At 46.2% G+C, this 19479-nt stretch overlaps 1 protein-coding gene across 1 annotated transcript; it reads left to right on the top strand.

The window, feature by feature from the left end:
• Positions 1–6639: 6639 nt before the first annotated feature.
• On the top strand, positions 6640–11192 carry IL10 (interleukin 10). Its single transcript, XM_004282421.4, has 5 exons — positions 6640–6842; positions 7679–7738; positions 8015–8167; positions 9217–9282; positions 10367–11192. Exons 1-5 carry the CDS (start codon positions 6678–6680, stop codon positions 10457–10459), a joined length of 537 nt encoding a protein of 178 aa, XP_004282469.1. The 5' UTR covers positions 6640–6677; the 3' UTR covers positions 10460–11192.
• Positions 11193–19479: the final 8287 nt, after the last annotated feature.

Raw genomic sequence — 19479 nt, 5'->3', positions numbered from 1 at the left:
CTCCCCCCAGTTGTTGGTGCTGCATGAGAATTCAGTGACTGAACACTCATCTGAGTCAAGGAATTAGGTACTGATTTGAGAAGAATAATACCAAAGGAATTGAGTTCTGATTTCACCTTTGTCATTAACTGTCTCTAGTGTCTGGGAAAGTCACTTTCTTTTCTGGGCCTCAGTTTGCCCATCTGTAAAATAAGAGGTATGGATTAGATAATGTCTAAGGTCCTTCCTCTTCTGACATCTCCTGACACAGGACCTTTTTAATGTTCCAACAACCGTGGGGGATTTGGTTAACATCTGCCAGGAAGAGTATAGATTAGTAATAGTATTGATAGTTTAAACATGGAAAAGCTAAATGGGAATAGACATAGAGTTTGTGAGGGTAGGTGTTCCCCCAAGTGAATTCACCCGCTGCTCCATATGAGATAGAAGGCAAACGTAGCCGTTTTACAGCTACAAAAAGTTTAGGAAGCACACACTCAGTCATGCAATGCATCAACAAATATTTAGTGTGAACCTTGGATGAGCCCAGAATTGCGCTAAGTACTAGGCAAACACCGATGATCAAAAATAGACGTGAGCCCTGCCCTCGAGGAGGGCAGTCTAATGGGAGAGATGGAGATCAGTCAAGAGACCACATAGCCACGTGTGTAATTACAAACTGACACCAGTACTATAAAGAAAAGGAGCAAGGTGTCCTGAGGAGATATACCCAAATGACCTGACCTTGACTGCAGAGTCAGGAAAAACTCATATGAGAAAGTAAGATCTAAGCTGAGAACCGAAGGATGAAGAGAGGGGGAGGCACAATCCAGAAAGGAGAAACTACATGTGCAAAGGCCCCGTGGTAGGAGAGAGAGCATGGATGATTTGGGCAAAAACAAAAGAGGAAAGCCAATAAGGCTGGAACGCAGAGGGAAGTGGAGGGTGCTAGAAGATGAGGCAGAAGAAGTAGTCAAGGTCAGATAATAAAGGGAGCTGTAAACAGTATTAAGAATGTGGGTCCTCATTTTACCCAGGAAGGGAAAGTGACACGTCACTGAAGGGTTTAAGCAAGGGGAGAGTCATGATCAGATTGGTATTTGAAAATAATCACTTGGGATACAAAGTGGAGGACAGTATGGAGAATGGATATTAGAATATCAACAAGGCGCTTGTTCGGAGCCCAGGAGAGACAAGATGGAAGCTTGAACCAGACAGTTGCTGCTGCTGCTGATACAAATGGAGAGAAGTTAGCAGATTACAAAGATGTTTATGAAGAAAAATCTGGAAGACCTGCTAATAGATTGGACATAGGTTGGTAAGGGAGAGGGAGGAACCAAGAAGTTACTTCTAGGTGTCTGGCTTGTATGTTAGGTTAGATGGTGGTCCCCTTGCTGAGTTAGGGTGCCATGTCACTGGATGAAGCTGAGATGAGAGAAAGAAGATGATGAGTTTAGTCTCTGATAAAAAATCAATTACATAAATTGGGGGCCCAGTGCAAAATGAAAATGTGGGGCATCTTGTTCAACAACTGTTAAGAATTTCAAGACAGTGACAACAGAGCAAAGGCAGGGCCCTTCCAAGCATGGGGCCCTCTGAGTGACTACACAGATCGCATGTCCTGCTCGGACACACTAGGTTTAATGTGTCAGCCATCCAGGGAAATTTGAGTAAACTAAATCCCATCAGAGGGACAGCCCTGGAGCTGAAGGAATCTATCTGTGCTCCAGGCTCAGGAACCCACTAGTTATTCTAGGTAGTCATGCAGACAGAGCAGAGACAGCTGTATCCTCTGGGTGGCAAGGACTCCAACACCTGGTGTCCTGGCCCCTGTAGCCAAATCTCTCGTATGAGAAGTTACAGAGCACAGTGTCCGTCCCCTAAGGAAAATCCAAATTGCTTGATACGGCGCCACCGTTGTACAAAGGGGAATTCCACATTGGCTGTCCAAAGATCAGCCCTTCCGCTGTGGTTTGCAGCGTCTGCCGGCCACAGTCCTCGGAAGGGCACCCACTCCAGTTTGCATAACCCTTGCTTGATTCGGCCTAGGGGCCAGCCCCAACTCGGGCTCCTTTTAAAGCTCTGACCCACCAGGACTTTATTCTGAAGCACCTCAACCACAAGGTCAAATTCAAAGACAGAACCCTGTCCCTTGGGGGCCCACCCGGCCCCACTTGGTGGGGGGGTGATGCCACACTCTGTGCTCTTGACCAGGCCTGTTGCGGCAAAGCCCCTGAGGAAGCCTCAGTCCAGGGAGCTGAGCAAGGTTATTCAAGGGAATACTAGAAATTTCAAGCTGGGGAAACTATTGTACGTTCTAGATGTCCTGAAGAAGAAGAAATGAAACTCCCATTATCAGCCTTAAAATAATGATTACAAATGAGCACACAGGAGCCAAGCCCCCAAGGGATTCTTCATTGAGACAGTCAGCTCCCTTCTCCTGGGTGGGCACCTTCCCACCTTCTCTGCCTGCATCACTGACCTGCCTGCTACGCTTGTGGTGGCCCTGTTGACAGGCAAGCTGGCTGAACCCTGAGTCCAGCAAGCTCAGATTCCATAGCCTTCTCTTTGTGACTCCAGTGCAGCCCCACAGGGCTCCCAGTCTGTTCCCCACTCTTGGGTCTGAGCGGCAGAATTGTTGCAAGATACAGGACAGTTACACCAAGAAGGCTGCCCTTTTGCTGAGCATGAGGTTAGCTGCGAGGTGATTCCTTATAAGCTCTTGTGCATTGTAGACCGCACCCTCCAAAATCTGTTCACAATTCTTGTCTGCCTGGAGTCGTCTGCAGCTAAAGTGGTGAAACTCATAGATGGAGCTTTCCAGAAAAATTATTAGGATCTCCTGGGCTGACATGCCTTTGGACCTTTAGACTCTACCCACGTCCCTCCTCCCTGATATCCTACAACAATTCATAGAAAAGCAAGAAGGCAGAAAATGTGGGTCCTGGATGACACTGGAGTGCTGTACTAGCCTTGGACTGCCTGCCTCTGAACTTCTTGTCACGGAAGACCAAAAAATAATATCCCTTTCCTTTTTAAGCCATGGTGAGTCAGACTTTCTTTCTTTTGCAGCTGAATATGAACATTAGGGAATATTCTGGAGAAGGGATGGAAGAGAAGAGATATTTCCCCTCCCACACTTTCCTCTGATTTCCCAGTGAGTCCCCAAGGAAAAAAATTCATTTAAATTCAATTTAATAGGCATGTATTGGACACTTGCTATGAATCTAGATCTGAGGGAGAATTGGGCTCTGACCATCTGCTCTCAAGGAGCTCACAGTCTAACGAGTGGCATTTGTGTTGTCTTGAAATCCACAGGGCCAAATGGTGCCCAGACTGACACACCATCCGTCCACAGGTGCCTGCTCGCTCACTTTCTTCCCTACTTGGGCTCTTCCCTTGGACTGAAACCCCAACTCAAATCTAACATGCAGACTGTTGACATTTATGTCACATCTACATGACCTGTGAGTTTGGGATTTTTCCCGGTGAATCCTAATGACTTTTCAGATGAATGGTACCTTCACAGTCTTGAGAAACAGGAGTCATCTTTGTTGTTCTTGTTGTTTGGTCAATATATAAGCAAAGGGTCTTAACTTTTCCCAAGATGTTCACACCTATTCTCTTGTGTCAGCTTGACATCAGTCCTGTGAGATATGTGGGTAGGGAAGATATTGTTATCTCCATTTGTTAATTAAGTAATTGCATCAAGGAAGTTGCCTAAGTGGTCTCTGACCATTTAGATTCTGAAAATTTTGAGATGAGAGAGGACAACAATTTCACATCAACAGAGAAAGGATGAAAAATTCAACAAATGGCTTGAGGTAATTGGCAACATTTACCAAACATTCCAAAACAAAGAAAGAAGTCAGAGCCTAACCCTTACCCTACCTAATGGCTTATGGAATGAAGAAAGATAGAAATGGCTCTTGCCCAACTCCCTTCTCCTGCCATTATGTTCATGTATGCGTGCATGCGTGTCTGTGTGTGTGTGTGTGTGTGTATTTAATATTTCAAATTGTAAGAAGAAAGTGGAAGAGATACTGCCTGCCTTCCTGAGTTGCTCTGAGTGCTTGCCATTGCCCAGACCAGCCCTGGTCCAGGCCCACAGGGTACTCTGCTATGCCCATCCCAACAGAGAAAAAAAGAAGCTGTGTCCCTGGCACCTTCCATGGGCCAGATCCTGTACTCGGCACCAGATACACAAAAGGTAATGGAACAGTGCCCTGTTTCAGGGAGCTCACAGCTGATTGGCCGAGGCAGTTTGCACATGGATGACAGCGACATTTGTTGTAGACTTAGTAGTGGAGAAAAGCACATGGCACAGTGGCAAACAAAGGTAAGAGGGGAATCTGTGCTGCCTGGGTCCAGAACCGGGGCCTCGTAGTCTGCCCTGGGTTTGGGTCCTCTGGCCTGACTGTTCAGCCAGGCTGAGTCGGTACCCAGAACACCCAGCTCAGAGAGGGGTCAGCCCTACGGGCTGAAGCACACACAGCCCAGAAAACCCAGGAGCCAAGAGGGAAGGAGTAGGTGGAAGGGGTGCAAAACCCAGCCCCTGACCCCTTTCCTCTTCTTCCTCGTGGCAAAACTCAGAACTCCTAAGGCCAGTGTAAATCTGGCAGGAGCAGAAATTCCTGAGTCAGCTCCACACCTATTTCTTTTTTTTTTTTTTTAATTTGATTGAAGTACAGTTGATTTATAATGTGTTAATTTCTGCTGTACAGCAAAGTGATTCAGTTATACATATATGTATACTTTTTCATATTCTTTTCCATTATGGTTTATCGCAGGATATTGAATATAGTTCCCTTCCGCGCCTATTTCTAAAGGTTCTTTCTCCCTTTGTGATTCTTAGGCTTCTGCATCAACACTCCCCAAAGAGTTGGGAAGAGAGACTACAGTCCCCTGATCCTGACCCACAAGGTACATCCGCAGCCTGGGCTCTATGCCTCCTTCCTCCCACTCCCTCCAGCCCAGCCCCAGCATGTCTGCCCCCCTTGTCTGGTGCAGTGAGCTTCTTTAATGCGGCACACTCAGAGCCCAGGGCCACCTGAGGTATCCCAGTGCTGATGCAAGAAGGCAAGAAAATAACAGAAACACTGGAGATGTCCTACATCTGAATCCACTTGTTACCTCCCCAGGCCCAATCCCATGTGAAGCCCAAAGGCCCCCTGCAGACAGAAGGCAGGTACTGCTGTCCCCTTGGGATAGATGGGAAACAGACACAGGGAGGTCAGGTGACTTGCCCTAGGTTTGAGTGGCAGAGCCCCGGCCTCCTGTCCCCCCAGATCAGAGCTCTTCAGTGGGGCAGTGGGAGAAGCCCCTGCAGAAGGGGGAGGTCAAGGCCCAATCAAAGACTTTCTTCATATCTGTAGAAGTAATGTCACCACACCATCCTTTCCTTCTAGCGGTAGTGCAACATTCCTCACCATATCTGGCTACTCTGCCCCTACACACACACACACACACACACATACACACACACACACACACGTGCAAATCCAAAGCAAGACAACTAAGGCTTCTTTGGAAGGAAGACAAGGGATAGGTACGAGGGGAGAAAAGGGCCTCCTGTCCAGCCTTCATGGAATCCCAACTTATTTTCTTTGTTATTTTTACTTCTTCCTCCCCATCTTTCAAATGTTAAGTCTCCAGCCACTGAAGCTCACAACCCAGAAGAAACCTAGTGACTCTTTAAGGGAAATTTTCCATTCTGCACACTGGGGCCAGTGTAGAATAGGGAAAGGTGCACAGCCTGAGTATCAGGCAGGCCTGGGTGCAAATTCTGGCTCCCTCATTCAGCACCCATGTGCAGGGTACTTAATATCTGTGTGCCTCGGTTTGCTCACTGCAAAATGGAGATGAGGGTCATGGTGACTGGCAGGTACAGCTTCCAGCAAGCGTGGACTACTATTACTAATTCCCCCTGAGGATGTGTCTAGCCAAGGAGGTTGGAGACATGGATCTGAGAGTCTACATGAATCCAGGGCCAGAGAAGGAACCTGGAGCACATCCGACACCCTTGCCTGTCCTGTGGGAAGCTGGCCTCTTTAAGGAGTCTTGGAACATAAAATGAAAGAACCAAGAGACAGCTTTGAGGATATTTAGCTCACACTCCTGTTTTCATCTGGGGAAGATGAGGTCTGGAGTGGTGAGGTGACTTCCCAATCCAGTAAGGAGAAGCCTTGAGTATCAGCCCAGGTTGGGGAGGGGGACCCAGTTATTTCTCAATCCCAGTGTATTCTGGAATGGCCAATTTGTCCACGTCACTGTGACCTAGGAACACGTGAATGGAACCCACAACTGTGGGTCCCTGCGCACAGAACAGCTGTTCAACTTTTTTTTTTTTTATTAAGAGAAGCTGAAAAATTATTTTAAAAGGGAGAGAGAGGTAGCGCCTCCTAAAAATAACCATATGCAGAAGTTCATTTTTCAACCATCTCTTTTGCTTACGATGCAAAATTAAAAACTTTGAGTAAGAGTTTCAACGAATACAAAGTTGGAGAGGTCTAGGGAAGGGAGGAGCTTTAATCAGAAGAAACTTTTGCCAGGAAATCTGTGACACTGTGGCTTTTTATGAATGGCAAGGCCCCACAATATAAAAGGGGGACACAGTAGGTGAAGGTCTACACAACAGGGGCTTGCTCTTGCAAAACCAAACCACAAGTCTGACTGAACGAAGAAGGCAGAACACCACCATGCCCAGCTCAGCACTGCTCTGTTGCCTGATCTTCCTGGCCAGGGTGGCAGCTGGCCAACACCAGGGCACCCAGGCTAAGGACAGCTGCATCCACTTCCCAGACAGCCTGCCCCACATGCTGCGGGAGCTCCGAGCTGCCTTCAGCAACGTGAAGACTTTCTTTGTGAGTATGATGCTCTCCTGTCCTTCCTTCCTCCCTGGGACTGCCTGACGAGGCATCCTGTTGGAGCTTATAAAACCTCCTTTTCATTCACCTCCACCCCCAACACCCATTCCCCGCCAAACTGAAATTCGTAAGAGTCCCTGGTCAAGCTGTGGGTTCAGTGAGTCAATCTAATCCCTGGTGCTGCAGCAAATTGTGCAGGAAAAGCTCCCTTCAGAAAGGTATCTCTCCTATCTCTCCTACGCTCGGAAATTTGTATAAGAATTCTCTGGAGCTCAATACTTCATAGGCTGGGAGAGATCACAAAGGGTCTGACTGGAGGTGAAGATGTTCCCCATACCCTGTGGCAGGGAAACATAAGTTGCCTCAGCTTAGAGGGCTTCCGGAACCTGAAAGACGGATGGTTTGGGGTAGCACCATACAGGGAGAAACCTGCATTAGGAGATGCTTCCCACTCGCGGAGAACTTTCAGTGCTGCAGCTGGATGTCGGCAGCGGGTAGACAGAAAAGCAGAGGGAGGCAAGGGGTTGGTATGGGGACCCTTGCACATGTGACACAGTTTTGCAGAAAGTCCAGGACCCAGGCAAGCTTCTGCCTTGCCTTCAAAATCAGCCAGATTTTTTTAAAGAACTTGATCCCAAGGGGAAGGACTTGATTTAACTAAGAGTTCCAGCACCGTTGAATGTCCTGTTTTGAAAGCTCTCTTTTCCATTTTGGGGCCAGGTCTGCATTGATTAAAAATCAAAAACTCTATAAATAAAAGGGCATGAGAAAAGCAGTCAATTTCAGTTATTTCCCCAAACCTTGGTTTCATTCTCCTTGTGTTCTTCTTGCAGCAAATGAATGACCAGCTGGACAACTCGTTGTTGAGCCAGTCTCTGCTGGAGGACTTTAAGGTGAGGGCTGGGCGGGGACGGGGCTGCGGTGTGCAGCGTGACTAAGGGCGTCTCTGCTTCTCGCCTGCAAGGAGCTGGGTCCACTTCCCTCACTTTGAAAAGGAGAAGTGGGAAGATCTTAACTCAGCACATAGTCAGTAGCTGGAGGGGGTCTGTCACTAAGGGCTCGGTCCTGGGGGGAGGTGGCCACTTAAGAAGGTCCCCGGGGACAAAGCCGTCCTCTCAAGCAGTAGCTCTTCCTCCCGGGTCACCACCCACCCTGGCTTCTGCCCTTAGGGTTACCTGGGTTGCCAAGCCTTGTCGGAGATGATCCAGTTTTACCTAGAGGAGGTGATGCCGAAGGCTGAGGACCATGGCCCCAACATCAAAGAGCACGTGAACTCCCTGGGGGAGAAGCTGAAGACCCTCAGGCTGAGGCTGAGGCGTTGTGTGAGTAGCAGGCCAGCTCTTTCCCTTGCAGGAGGCTCTCTCTCCTCTGGGCTCTTCCAGAAGCATCCTGCCAAAACCCGGTTCCCACCCGGAGACACAAAGACACAGGCCGGCAGGCGCCTTCTCCCTCCCGCCAGGCACTGAAGTCGCATCACTTGCTCATTTCTCTCTGAGCAGAGGGTGGGGTGGCCGCTAGGCATTTACATGTGAAGGTTTGCAATAGCTTTCCTGTTATTTGTGAGTCATTTGTGGGTTATTAGTTAGCTATTCCCCTCTCTCTACATGAAAGGGGCCCAGAGCTTCAGTCAGGGCTCCCTCGTCCCTGAGGACCAAGGACCTGGGCCCCGCAGGAGGGGCCAGAGGTAAGGGTCCCGGGGGAGGAAACTCCACTCCCCACGTCTTCTTAACCTTTTGAGAGCAGAGCTTCAAGTGGAGCCCAACTGACTGACAGGATTCTCCCTGGCATTTTAGAGGGACCAGGGGGCTACTCGGCCCCAAGCTAGTGTCTGTGAATAATCCCCCAGGATCATTTATTTCTCCAACTGAAATGATACCCTCACCACTGGCTTCCTTTGTTCCCTCACTGATGTTGAGAAATCATTTGGGCTGTATTTGTAGAAGAGGACCATGCAACGGGTTTGGCCTGCAGAGCTGAGACTGTGTCTCTGCTCCTCGGAGACTTAGAAATGGTCCTCGTGGCTGGGGCTGATGGAGAGGGACAGGACAAAAGCAGGAAAGGACAGAAGGACTGGCTCAGGCTCTGGTCGGCACTGGGACGTGCCAGGGGAGGAAACTGCAAGACCTGGGTGTTTGACGCAGCCTTGTAAGCAGCTGGGAGCAGCTCCTAGGGAAACACAAGTAATCTCCCTGGGCTGTGTTTCTTCTCTGTCTGGTGGGGAAGGACGAGGTAGGCTCGTCCTCACAGGAGCTGTGGAGAGTAGGCGTCCAAGATGAGTCTGGCCCGTCGCTGCTCCCGGGTTGTCCCCCAAGCACAATGGACCCAGGACCCGGGTGCCAGTGTTGTTCACACTTTCTCTTTCCTTCCACAGCATCGATTTCTGCCCTGTGAAAACAAGAGCAAAGCGGTGGAGCAGGTGAAGAGTGTCTTCAATAAGGTGAGCCTGGGATGCTGGCAGGGAGGGTCTGGGGGCCATGACCTCTGCCCACTCCCGAGGGGCGGAGGTTGGCCGGTGCTCAGCAGGCCCTGAACTTCCCTCGGAGGGAGTGTGGGAACCCAACAAATGGTGTGACCTCCTCAGCCAGTGAGGAGCTGCCATCTCAGTTCTGTTTGTTTTCTGTGAAGTGTTTTGGGGGGTTTCTAAATGACTGCTCCCCGCCTTTGCAGGCCTGCGGGTTGGGCTGGCCAGCCAGCTGTGAACACAGTGAGCTGGGTGTTGGGGAGAGTGACAGAGGAAACAGAAAGTAGCTTGTTGGGAATCAAGTCTGAAGCCACACGTGCAGGAAGCTGACACGTGAACGTGCACTTACAAACACACCCAGGGGTGCAGCCTGAACTCCCCCAAACTCAGAGCAGGAAGCAGAGCTCTCCCTTATGTGGACTTGGTTCCCTTCTCTTTCCATCTTCCAGTCACACCTCCCAAGGTGCCTGAGAAAGTCGGCTCTCAAACCAAGTGGGGTTTCACTCTTTCAACTGTCCATGAATTCTTCTACCACATTTCCCAGAAGCCATGGGGCCTATGTCCTCTTCATGGGCTGGAGACAGACACTGGGCAGGGTTCCAACATCAGGGGGCATGAATCCCCTGACAGTAGGCCAGAGCAACAGGGCTGAACCTCCTCAATCCATGGGTGGGGGAACATAAACACAAAAAAGGCTCCCTTCTCTCCTTCTCTCAATGTCTTGCTCTCAAAGTGGTTCCCCTAATGTCTTTTCATCAAATTTTGAATAAGCATCATGTGAGTACATGACCTTTAAAATTGTTGAAAAGGCACCATTTGAAAGACTGTGCTTTGCAAAAGTGAATGTTCCTCTTGCTGCCTATTGGCCGTGGTCCAGGCCAATGCACAGCCTTTCCTGACAGCAGGGCATATCCTCAGGTCCCCAGGGTCTGTCCTTCATCCCCCAACACAAGGGAGCTAGTACAGCTTCTGGGTCCCAGAGTCATGACCATCCAAGCAGAGAACCCACTTACTTGCTCAGATGGGGTTTTCACTAAACATTTCTTATCTCCCTACACAGCTCCAAGAGAAGGGTGTCTACAAAGCCATGAGTGAGTTTGACATCTTCATCAACTACATAGAAGCCTACATGACAACAAAGATGAAAAACTGAAGCATTCTAGTGAAGAAACCATCCAGGATGGCGACTCTACTAGACCCTAGGACATAAACTGAAGATCTTTGAAATCTGATCCAGGGTTCTGGGAGAGCAGAACCAGCTCCCTGGAAAACCCTATTGTACCTCTCTCCTAGAATATTTATTACCTCTGATACCTCAACTCCCATTTCTATTTATTTACTGAGCTTCTCTGTGAAATATTTAGAAAGAAGCCCAATATTATACATTTTTTCAATATTTATTATTTTCACCTGTGTTTAAGCTGTTTCCATAGGGTGATACCCTATGGTATTCGAGTGTTTTAAGAGAAATTGTAAGTTATATAAGGAAAAAAAATTGTTCCTTGAGGAGTCAACTGCAGCTTCATTTCCAAGCCTAACCACACTTGACAGCTGTTGGGCTATTTTCCCTGACCTCCCTCTAATTTCTCTTGTCCCTGGGCCTGGGGCTCCCGGAGTGTTACAAAGACTCTTACGCTCGTAAGAAGAGAAACTAGGGAGCGCCTTTGACAATTAATATTCCAGTGGCTCTGAGGGATTCCCCTGACCTCATTTCCTAGCCACTTCACTCTTGAAAGCTGTGGCCAGCTTGTTATTTATAACAACCTAAAATTGGTTCTAATAGAACTCAGTCTGAACTAGAAGCAATTCAATTCCTCTGGGAATGTTACATTGTTTGTCTGTCTTCATAGCAGATTTTAATTTTGAATAAATAAATGGGTCTTATTAATATCATGTTATGGTGTCAGTTGACTTCTGTCTGGCTAAAAATATTCTCTCAAAGTTTCCAAGATAGAAGAGAGTAGATGAATGAATTCTACATTCCAGAGAAAGTAAGCCAGCTACCCTCTCCCAGAAAACCAGAAACCTCCAAATCTGATCAGGGAAAAGCTGTTACCCCTTCAAAAGCCAATAGCAAAGACCACCATATTCTTCCCCTAAACTCAGTCCTTTAAAGAATCATCCTTCATGATCATGCTGATTTTCAAGGCTAAGGATGAGATTCTGTGCATACCAAAATTAAAAAGCAAGGCAGAGGAAGTTTTTCAGTGTATTTTAGGTTTTGGTGGCTTTTTCTTTGTCTTCTTTTTTGTTAGTTTTGTTTGCTCCTTCAAGTTCCAAAGTTCCAGGGGTGAATATTAATTTGCCTGTGTTATTGTGAGGATTACGATAAAGTGCTACATGTCTCCGGACACTAGGAGATGGTCCTAGTGCACACAGTTGGCTCTTATTAGAATTCACACCTAAAATCTTCTACCAAATCCTCCTGGGGCTGAGCAGAGGCAACAGGTTGGACCTAATAGAGTAGAATATAAGCAAATGAGCCCACTTGATAGGCTACCCAAGGATTAACGCTGCTGCATTTCTGTTGTCTCCTTGAGCCACCAGGCAAATGTGAGATAGGCTGCTGACTGCGGTCTGTTAGGTGGGGCATGGTGGCTGGGGAAGCCCTACTCAAAGCCCTGTGACTTGAGGTGGAGAGGGGAAAGAATGGGCTGAGTAAACACTGATCCCCCTCACACTCTGCCCAGGCAGCCCTGGTCTGGGGGAGGGTGGGAGTCGAGTGGCTGTGGTCAGTTTTTCAGTAAGACCTGACTCACTTCGGTTAAAGCAACCATAGGAAGGAAGTGGGAAGGATCAAAGCTGAAATTCTGAGATGAAAAATTAGGGTTAAGAATGGAGGCTAGGAGAAGACAGTGAGAGAGGGAGGAAAGCTCTCTGTACTGAAATGGAGAAGAAGCCATGAGTCCCTCACCCGGGAAGGATTAGGCGATTAGGGGTCTCTGGCAGGCAATGCACATTGACTTTGGTGTGAGGTTAGCACCTCACGTGAGGGAAGTGGGCATCTGAAACCAATAGACAGAAACTCACATGGAGAAGCTGCATAGCTGACAAGATGCTGACAAAAATTACAATTTCTTGAGCACTTATTTTGAGTGAGTCAGTACTAGGCATGTATGTATCAGTTATACTACATGGTATTTTATTGGTATTTTCTGTAAGAGGGAACTGATGCTCAGAAATGTTGACAGGGCTCGGCCATGTGGGTGATGTGGAGAATGGACAAGTGAGAATAGCAGCATAAAACACTTTTCCCTTGTATCAATTATCTATTGTTGCCCTGCAAATTTAGCAGCTTAAAACCATAAACATTTATTATCCCACAGTTTCTTTAGGTCAGGAATCTTGGAGCAACAAGGGTCTCTAATGAGGCTGTAGTCAAAATGACAGCCAGGGCGGCAATCACTTGAAGTCTTGACTGGGACTGGACGATTTACCTCCACGATGGCACATTCACAGGGCTGTTGGCAGGAGACCTCAGTCCCTCACTGGCCATTGGCAGGTAGCCTTGGCTCCTTACCACATGAGCTTCTCTGCACGGCTTCTTGAGTATCTTCACGACACAGCAGCTGTCTTCCTGAGCCAATGATCCAAGAGACAGGGCAAGGGGGAAGTCATGGTATCTTTTAGACTTAATCTCAGAAATCTCATACCATCACTTCTGCCACATTCCATTTGTTAGAAGCACATTGGTAAGGATAGCCCATATTCCAGGAAAGAGGAATTAGATTCCACCTTTTGAAGAGAAGAGTATCAAAGAATCTGTGGACATGTTTGAAAACTACTACACCCTTCTAAGAATTTAGAAGAAATAGCTTTGAGCTGGTTGGCACATCAGACTCCTTGATTGGTGAGGGGAAGGGGAAGATTTGGGTAGGCATCAGAGTGTATGGATGGGTCAGCATCATGGACACTGCCCTCCTTCAGTTCTCTCTTATAGGCTCAGTCTAATATAGTTACTTCTCTGAGCCTCAGTGTCTCATCTGGAAAACAGGTAAAACTTCTTTCCCTTTTTCCAGTGTTATGGACTGAATGTGTCTCCTCAAAATCCATATGTTAAAGCCCTAACCCCCAGTGTGATGGTATTTGGAGATGGGTCCTTTGGGAGGAACTTAGGATTAGATGAGGTCATAAGGGTGGGGTACTCATGATGGGATTAGTGCCCTTATAAGGAGAGACATAGAGAGCTCACACATGTGTGCTCTCGCTCTCTTTCCCCCCACCTGCCCCTCCCCCCATCCTCCCAAGCACAAAAAGGCATGTATGTATCAGTTATACTATCTGGTATTTTATTGGTATTTTACTGTGAGAACACAGTAAGATGTCTGTACCCACTTGCCAAAAGAACAGGCTTCACAATGAAACTTACCTTGCCAGCACCTTAACCTTGGACTTCCAGCCTCCAGAACTGTGAGAAAATTAATTTCTCTTGTTTAAGACTCTCAGCCTCTGGTATTTTTTTATGGCAGCCTGAGCTGACTGATACACCAGGTATCATATAAGAGTCAAATGGAGTGTCAGGTATGAAGGTGTACATGTGTTTTGGATAGGAAGTGTACAGATGAGGTTTGGATGGAGATTTTTTTTCAAATCTTTATTCTCTAAGAAGAGCAACCACCTCCTCCCTTGTCCATTGGTCCCCTCAAGCAGAGTTTGATTGTCAGTGGAGAAAGAGAATCTCTGTCTGTGGTCCCAGCTGCTGAAGTGAGGACGGTGGGACCAGTAAGAGGAGCTCCCCTAATCTATGATGACAGCATGGTTACCCTATCTGGCCACTGGCAGAATAAAACAGAGAGAAAGCAAATGAGTTCTTCCATCCTGGGAGTGAGGCACAATCTGGAAGGAAGGGAATGAGATCAGAGACAAAAAGAAAGAAGAAAGAGGAGGACTGGCCAGATGGCAGAAGCTGCCCATTCGATAGCATGTTTCCCCTCAGAACACTTCTGTGAGTGGATTTAATTGTGGAATATGGGAACCAGCTCTAGGCCTAGGGTGAATTAGGGAAAATCAGACATAGCACTACAAGGAAATAGGAACTGGAGCATAAGAACATATACCCAGAATTTAAAATGTCAGGAAGATCTTTGAACTTGCATAAGCTACAGAACCACCTACAGAATGAACCTGTCAACTCTGTGTCTCTGAGTGTTTGGTGGGTCCCAGGTGATATGTGTCCCATTATTCATATCTTTTTTTTTTAAAGAAGCTAGTTTTTTAAAAATTTTATTTATTTATTTAAAGAAGTTAGGTTTTTTAAAATTTATTTATTTATTTATTTTTGTCTGCCTTGGGTCTTCATTGCTGCACGCAGGCTTTCTCTAGTTGCGGAGAGCAGGGGCTACTCTTCTTTGCGGCTCACGGGCTTCTCATTGCGGTGGCTTCTCTTGCAGAGCACGGGCTCTAGGCACACGGGCTTCAGTAGTTATGGCACGCGGGTTCTAGAGCGCAGGCTCTGTAGTTGTGGCGCACAAGCTTTGTTGCTCTGCGACATGTGGGATCTTCCCAGACCAGAGATCAAACCCATGTCCCCTACATTGGCAGGCGGATTCTTAACCACTGTGCCACCAGGGAAGTCCCATTCAATACTCCTTTTAAGCACTAACTCACTTGATGACTTTGGAAATTTTACGTGCCCTCAGTTTCCTCAAAAATAAAGTAAGGATCTAGGTCTAGATCAATGGTTTCCAACTGGGGCCATTCACGTGGGTTCTTGAAGGCACTCATGGTGAGGGCGAGGATTGTTTTTGAATAAGTTCCAAAATATGAAAAAGCCTAGTAAGAACTGTACATTTGTCACCCTACCTCCCATAAGTCTGTACAGGCTCAAAAAAAAGCACTGCTACATGCTTGGCTGAAGTAATAGCCACTGTGTATGGAAAAACAGGTTACCTCTTGCTGATTGGAAGCTCTACTTGGTAGTCATATATCACATCTTTGATTAACAAAATCAGAAAATGGAATTTTCTCCTTAAAAAAAATTTAACCAGCCAAAATAGCTTAAAATAGACTCAGGAAAATTGCAGTCCCTTGTGATCAAAAGCTTTAAAACCACTAAGTTCCCTTCAAGCCCACAGTTCCTAATTCCAGCATCAGATTCCTTCAGTCAGCCAGACCCATTCTCACCTGGACCCTCCTCCAGGACATATTCCGGTGTCTCCAAGGTCTGCACTGGGCATTTTCCAAACAGCTTCCCAGTCATCTGCATGTCATCAGCAGCTCCCCTCTCCAAGCAGGATTGAGCAGCCATAGAGCACTGAGCTTCCAGAAGCTTGACACTCTGGCTGGAGAGGATCTGGGGGAGATAAAAGACCTGAGGGAAAGTAACACAGATTACCTCTTATTCCACAGCACAGGGATGAGGTGTACAGGCTCTGGAATCTGCCAAACCTTGGCTCCAAGCTACATGACCTTGAGATATCACCTGCTTCTGCTATTCTCTATAACATAGAGAGTAATCATTCTTTCAAGGTGTTGTTGCCATAAGAAATAAAGGCATAAATACACCTAAAGCACAGAGTAAATAATTAAAGCAGCTATTCCTTAGACATTTGGAAAAATGCTCAAGTGGGACCAGATGGTAAGATCAGTGCTAACACCATAAAAAAATAGCTGGACACAACTTGTGTGCCAGTCACTAGACTTGGACTTTCACGATAATACCTTCTGCCTCCTTACTCACCATTTCTAAGTGGAAAGCAAAAATGGACCATCTCCGCACTTGAGAGGGAAAAAGGGAAATGATATTTTTTTGAGTGCCTGAAGTTGGTCTCAGAAAAACTTTGCTTGATGAATTTTTAAAAATATACATTATCAATTACAACCCACTGCTTAACATAAATGCCTAATTTCATTCAGAGCAATAATAGTTGAACATAACCTTAAATATAGATTAGATTAACTATGTAGAAGGCTTTATTTGATTACAACACTGAACGTTGTTCATACATGTTCATTATCCATCATTGTTGCTTATGTGCTAACAACCTGAAAAATGAGACAGCCTACTACCCTTCTTTTTCCCTTACCATTATTCAAGAAAAATATCTTTTTTTCCACGATCAAGAAGCCATTGTATAATAGAGCCTAGAATTTGTCCCATATACAACCCAGAATGTCATGTCTATTTGAAGACATCTTTCTGGATTACGTAGAGGAGGGGGATATCATTTCCCAAACCGGTTCCTACCATATCTCTTCACCAGGGCTGAGCTAGTAAATAAGGTTAGTATGCAACACAAATAACTAATCAGTCTCCTTACAGAATAATCTCTACTTGCATATGTAATGAGGATGAGATTCAAATAAAAACAGAGGCAACCTAGAGCCCGTGCTCTGCAACAAGAGAAGCCACCGCATTGAGAAGCCCGTGCACCACAATGAAGAGTAGCCCCTGCTCGCTGCAACTAGAGAAAGCCGGCGCACAGCAACGAAGACCCAATGCAGCCAAAAATAAATAAATAAAATAATTAATTTTAAAAAAACAGAGGCAAACTGGCTTCTTCCTGGACTTTGCCTCAAATCAGTGTCATTATGAGATGTACATTTATTCACTCAGAACCTATTATGCTCTAAGTACTATGTTGAGTGCTGAAGAAAAAGCAGTAAATAAGCAGTAAATATGTTGTAAATAAGCAGTAAATATGTCGGGTGCTGAAGAAAAAGCAGTAAATAAGCAGACATGGAATCTACCTTCACAGATTCCATAGCTAGGAGTGGAAATAGACATTACAAAGTTAACGACACAGTTTTATTATAATTGTGATATCTACTAAATGAGAAGTAGGAGCTTTTAAGAGAGCAACTCACCTAGACAGAGGGTTAGGGGGAGGCTTCCATGAGAAGGTGACACTCAGCTGGACATGGAGGATGAGTGGGAGTTGGACAACAAAGAGGGAGGTGATGAGAACCTTAGCAGAGACCCCTTAGAACTACAAAGAACAGGGGAGGGGGTGTCTCTGAAGCAAGGGTAGTATCATGTGTACTGATACTAATCTGTATTGATAGCCAGGCCCTAGGCCGTCTTCAGACCCTCTGACCTCTCCATCCCCTCTCATGTTCTGAGGCCTGGAAGTAGGACAGAACTTAAACTGTTTAAGGAAATAAAAAGTGAAGCACAGCAAGAGAGAGACAACATGCATGAGATTTAAGATGAGCTTGAAGCAATGGGCAGCGTTAAAATTTTTAGACTTTAACCTAAGAGCAAAGGGAAACCATTGAAGGCTATTAAGTAGAGAGGAAAATATGTATTTTCTGAATGAAACCATTTAGGGACCATTTGCTAGCAGTCTAGACAAGAAGAAATTGAAGTCAGGACTAAGGTGGTAAGAAATAGGAATTGAGGGCTTCCCTGGTGGCGCAGTGGTTGAGAGTTCCCCTGCCGATGCAGGGGACATGGGTTCGTGCCCCGGTCCAGGAAGATCCCACATGCCGTGGAGAGGCTGGGCCCGTGAGCCATGGCCGCTGAGCCTGCGCGTCCGGAGCCTGTGCTCCGCAACTGGAGAGGCCACAACAGTGAGAGGTCCGTGTACCGCAAAAAAAAAAAAAAAAGAAAAGAAATAGGAATTGAGAGAAGTGCAAGTGATCAGATATTCAGCAACTACTTAGATGAGAGTGGTGATGGCAGGTGATGACCAAAATGAACCTCAGGTTTCTGGCCTGAACAACGGGGTAGAGAAGAAGCCAGTTTGGAGGGGAAGGTGATACACTCTACACTGGCCCCACTGAATTAGAGGTGCCTCTGAGACTTTGAGTGAATATGTCCAGAGTGGTCAGCTGGACAGAGAGATGTAGTCTGGAGATAAAGCACAGTAGGTTGGGTGTCATTGCTATAGAGATGGAAAATGAAATCCTGGGGCTGGAGAAAATCACCAAGGGGATGAGTGTAGAGTGACAAGAGAAGAGAGCTTGGAACCAAGCCCCAGAAAAGCCAGATATTTATAATTCAGAGCAGAAGATGCTGTAAAAACAATCTGAAAGAGTGACCTGAGTGGTAAAGAGAAATAACAGGAGAGAGTGGTGTCCCTGAGGACAAGGAAAGAAACTATTTCAAAGAAAAAGGATTGGTTGGCTGGATAAAATGCTATTGGGAGGTGAAATAAGATCAAGACAAAATAGCCCCTACTGAATATAGCAAGTAGGGTCACTGGTGACTTTATCAAGAATAGTGCAGGGGAATAGCGGGAGATGGGAGATAGATGGTTGTATAAATGGGAGGTGGAAAAGTAGGATGACGTGTGTGGACAGCTCTTTCAAGATGTTGGGCCAATAGAGGAAGAAAAGAAGTTGAAGACAGAGGAGAGAGATGAGAGAACTGATAAAGACAGATTCTTCAGAAAGCAGGAAAGGTAGGATGCAGGTAAAAGGAAGGGGGGCTCTTGAAAGGAGGAGGAACTCCTTCATTGAATAACAGGAAGGAAGTAGGGACAGTGGGTACAAAAGCAGTTTGGTTTGAAGATTTGTTGGCAGGAAGTTGAGGTTGTTTCCATCAGATGGTTTCTATTTTCTCTGACAAGAGTCAGTAAGGACGAGAGAATGCAAGGAAGTTTGAGGAGAGAAACAAAGATTTGAAATGATGTTGGCAAAAATGTGGAAAGCAAACAACTCTCAAGAAACGTGGCAGATTTCCAGGCAGTGCCGAGCTAAGTTGAAGTAGGTGAGCCTGAATTGAAGGGGTCTGCCAGGTTATGTAATCTTTCTCAGGATTCTCTTGGCAGCCTGGGGTGAACATAGAGAAGGTAGAATTGTTTTGCCCCATGAATACCACAAAAGGACGAGGGGAAGAGGGCGTTGAGAATACAGGTAAGAGCCTGATTGGAAAGATGGATCCAGGATTCAAAGTTGAATAATGAGGGAAACAAAGACAGGAGAGAACTGATAAAAAGAGATAATGTAGATAAGTCAGGCAATGGACTGGAGGTTCTGCTGAGAATGAAAGGGAGAGGTGGAAGATGTTTGAGCGTCCTGGAGCACCTGGTGGATTCTTATTTCCACATACGTACAGTTCTCAGAGTTTCATACAATGGACACATGATCATTTTAGATTTTCCAAATCTTAGAGGACAAGAGATCTACATTTCTTAAAAGATTCCCTAATATAGATTTCTTGGACTTTCCTAATAAATAAAAGGACCCATATATTTGTAAATATATCTCACCAGATAGAAGTCATTTTTA

This window comes from Orcinus orca, chromosome 1 (assembly GCF_937001465.1).
Source record: "Orcinus orca chromosome 1, mOrcOrc1.1, whole genome shotgun sequence".
In the NCBI taxonomy this organism is placed as follows: domain Eukaryota; kingdom Metazoa; phylum Chordata; class Mammalia; order Artiodactyla; family Delphinidae; genus Orcinus; species Orcinus orca.
The sequence above is the reverse complement of the archived record's forward strand: the minus strand, read 5'-3'. Positions and strand labels throughout refer to the sequence as shown.

Coding starts and splice junctions, on each gene's coding strand:
- IL10 (XM_004282421.4), top strand. CDS start 6,678: ATGCCCAGCTCAGCACTGCTCTGTTGCCTGATCTTCCTGGCCAGGGTG. Junction 6,843..7,678: donor GCAACGTGAAGACTTTCTTT/GTGAGTATGATG, acceptor TTCTTCTTGCAG/CAAATGAATGACCAGCTGGA. Junction 9,283..10,366: donor TGAAGAGTGTCTTCAATAAG/GTGAGCCTGGGA, acceptor CTCCCTACACAG/CTCCAAGAGAAGGGTGTCTA.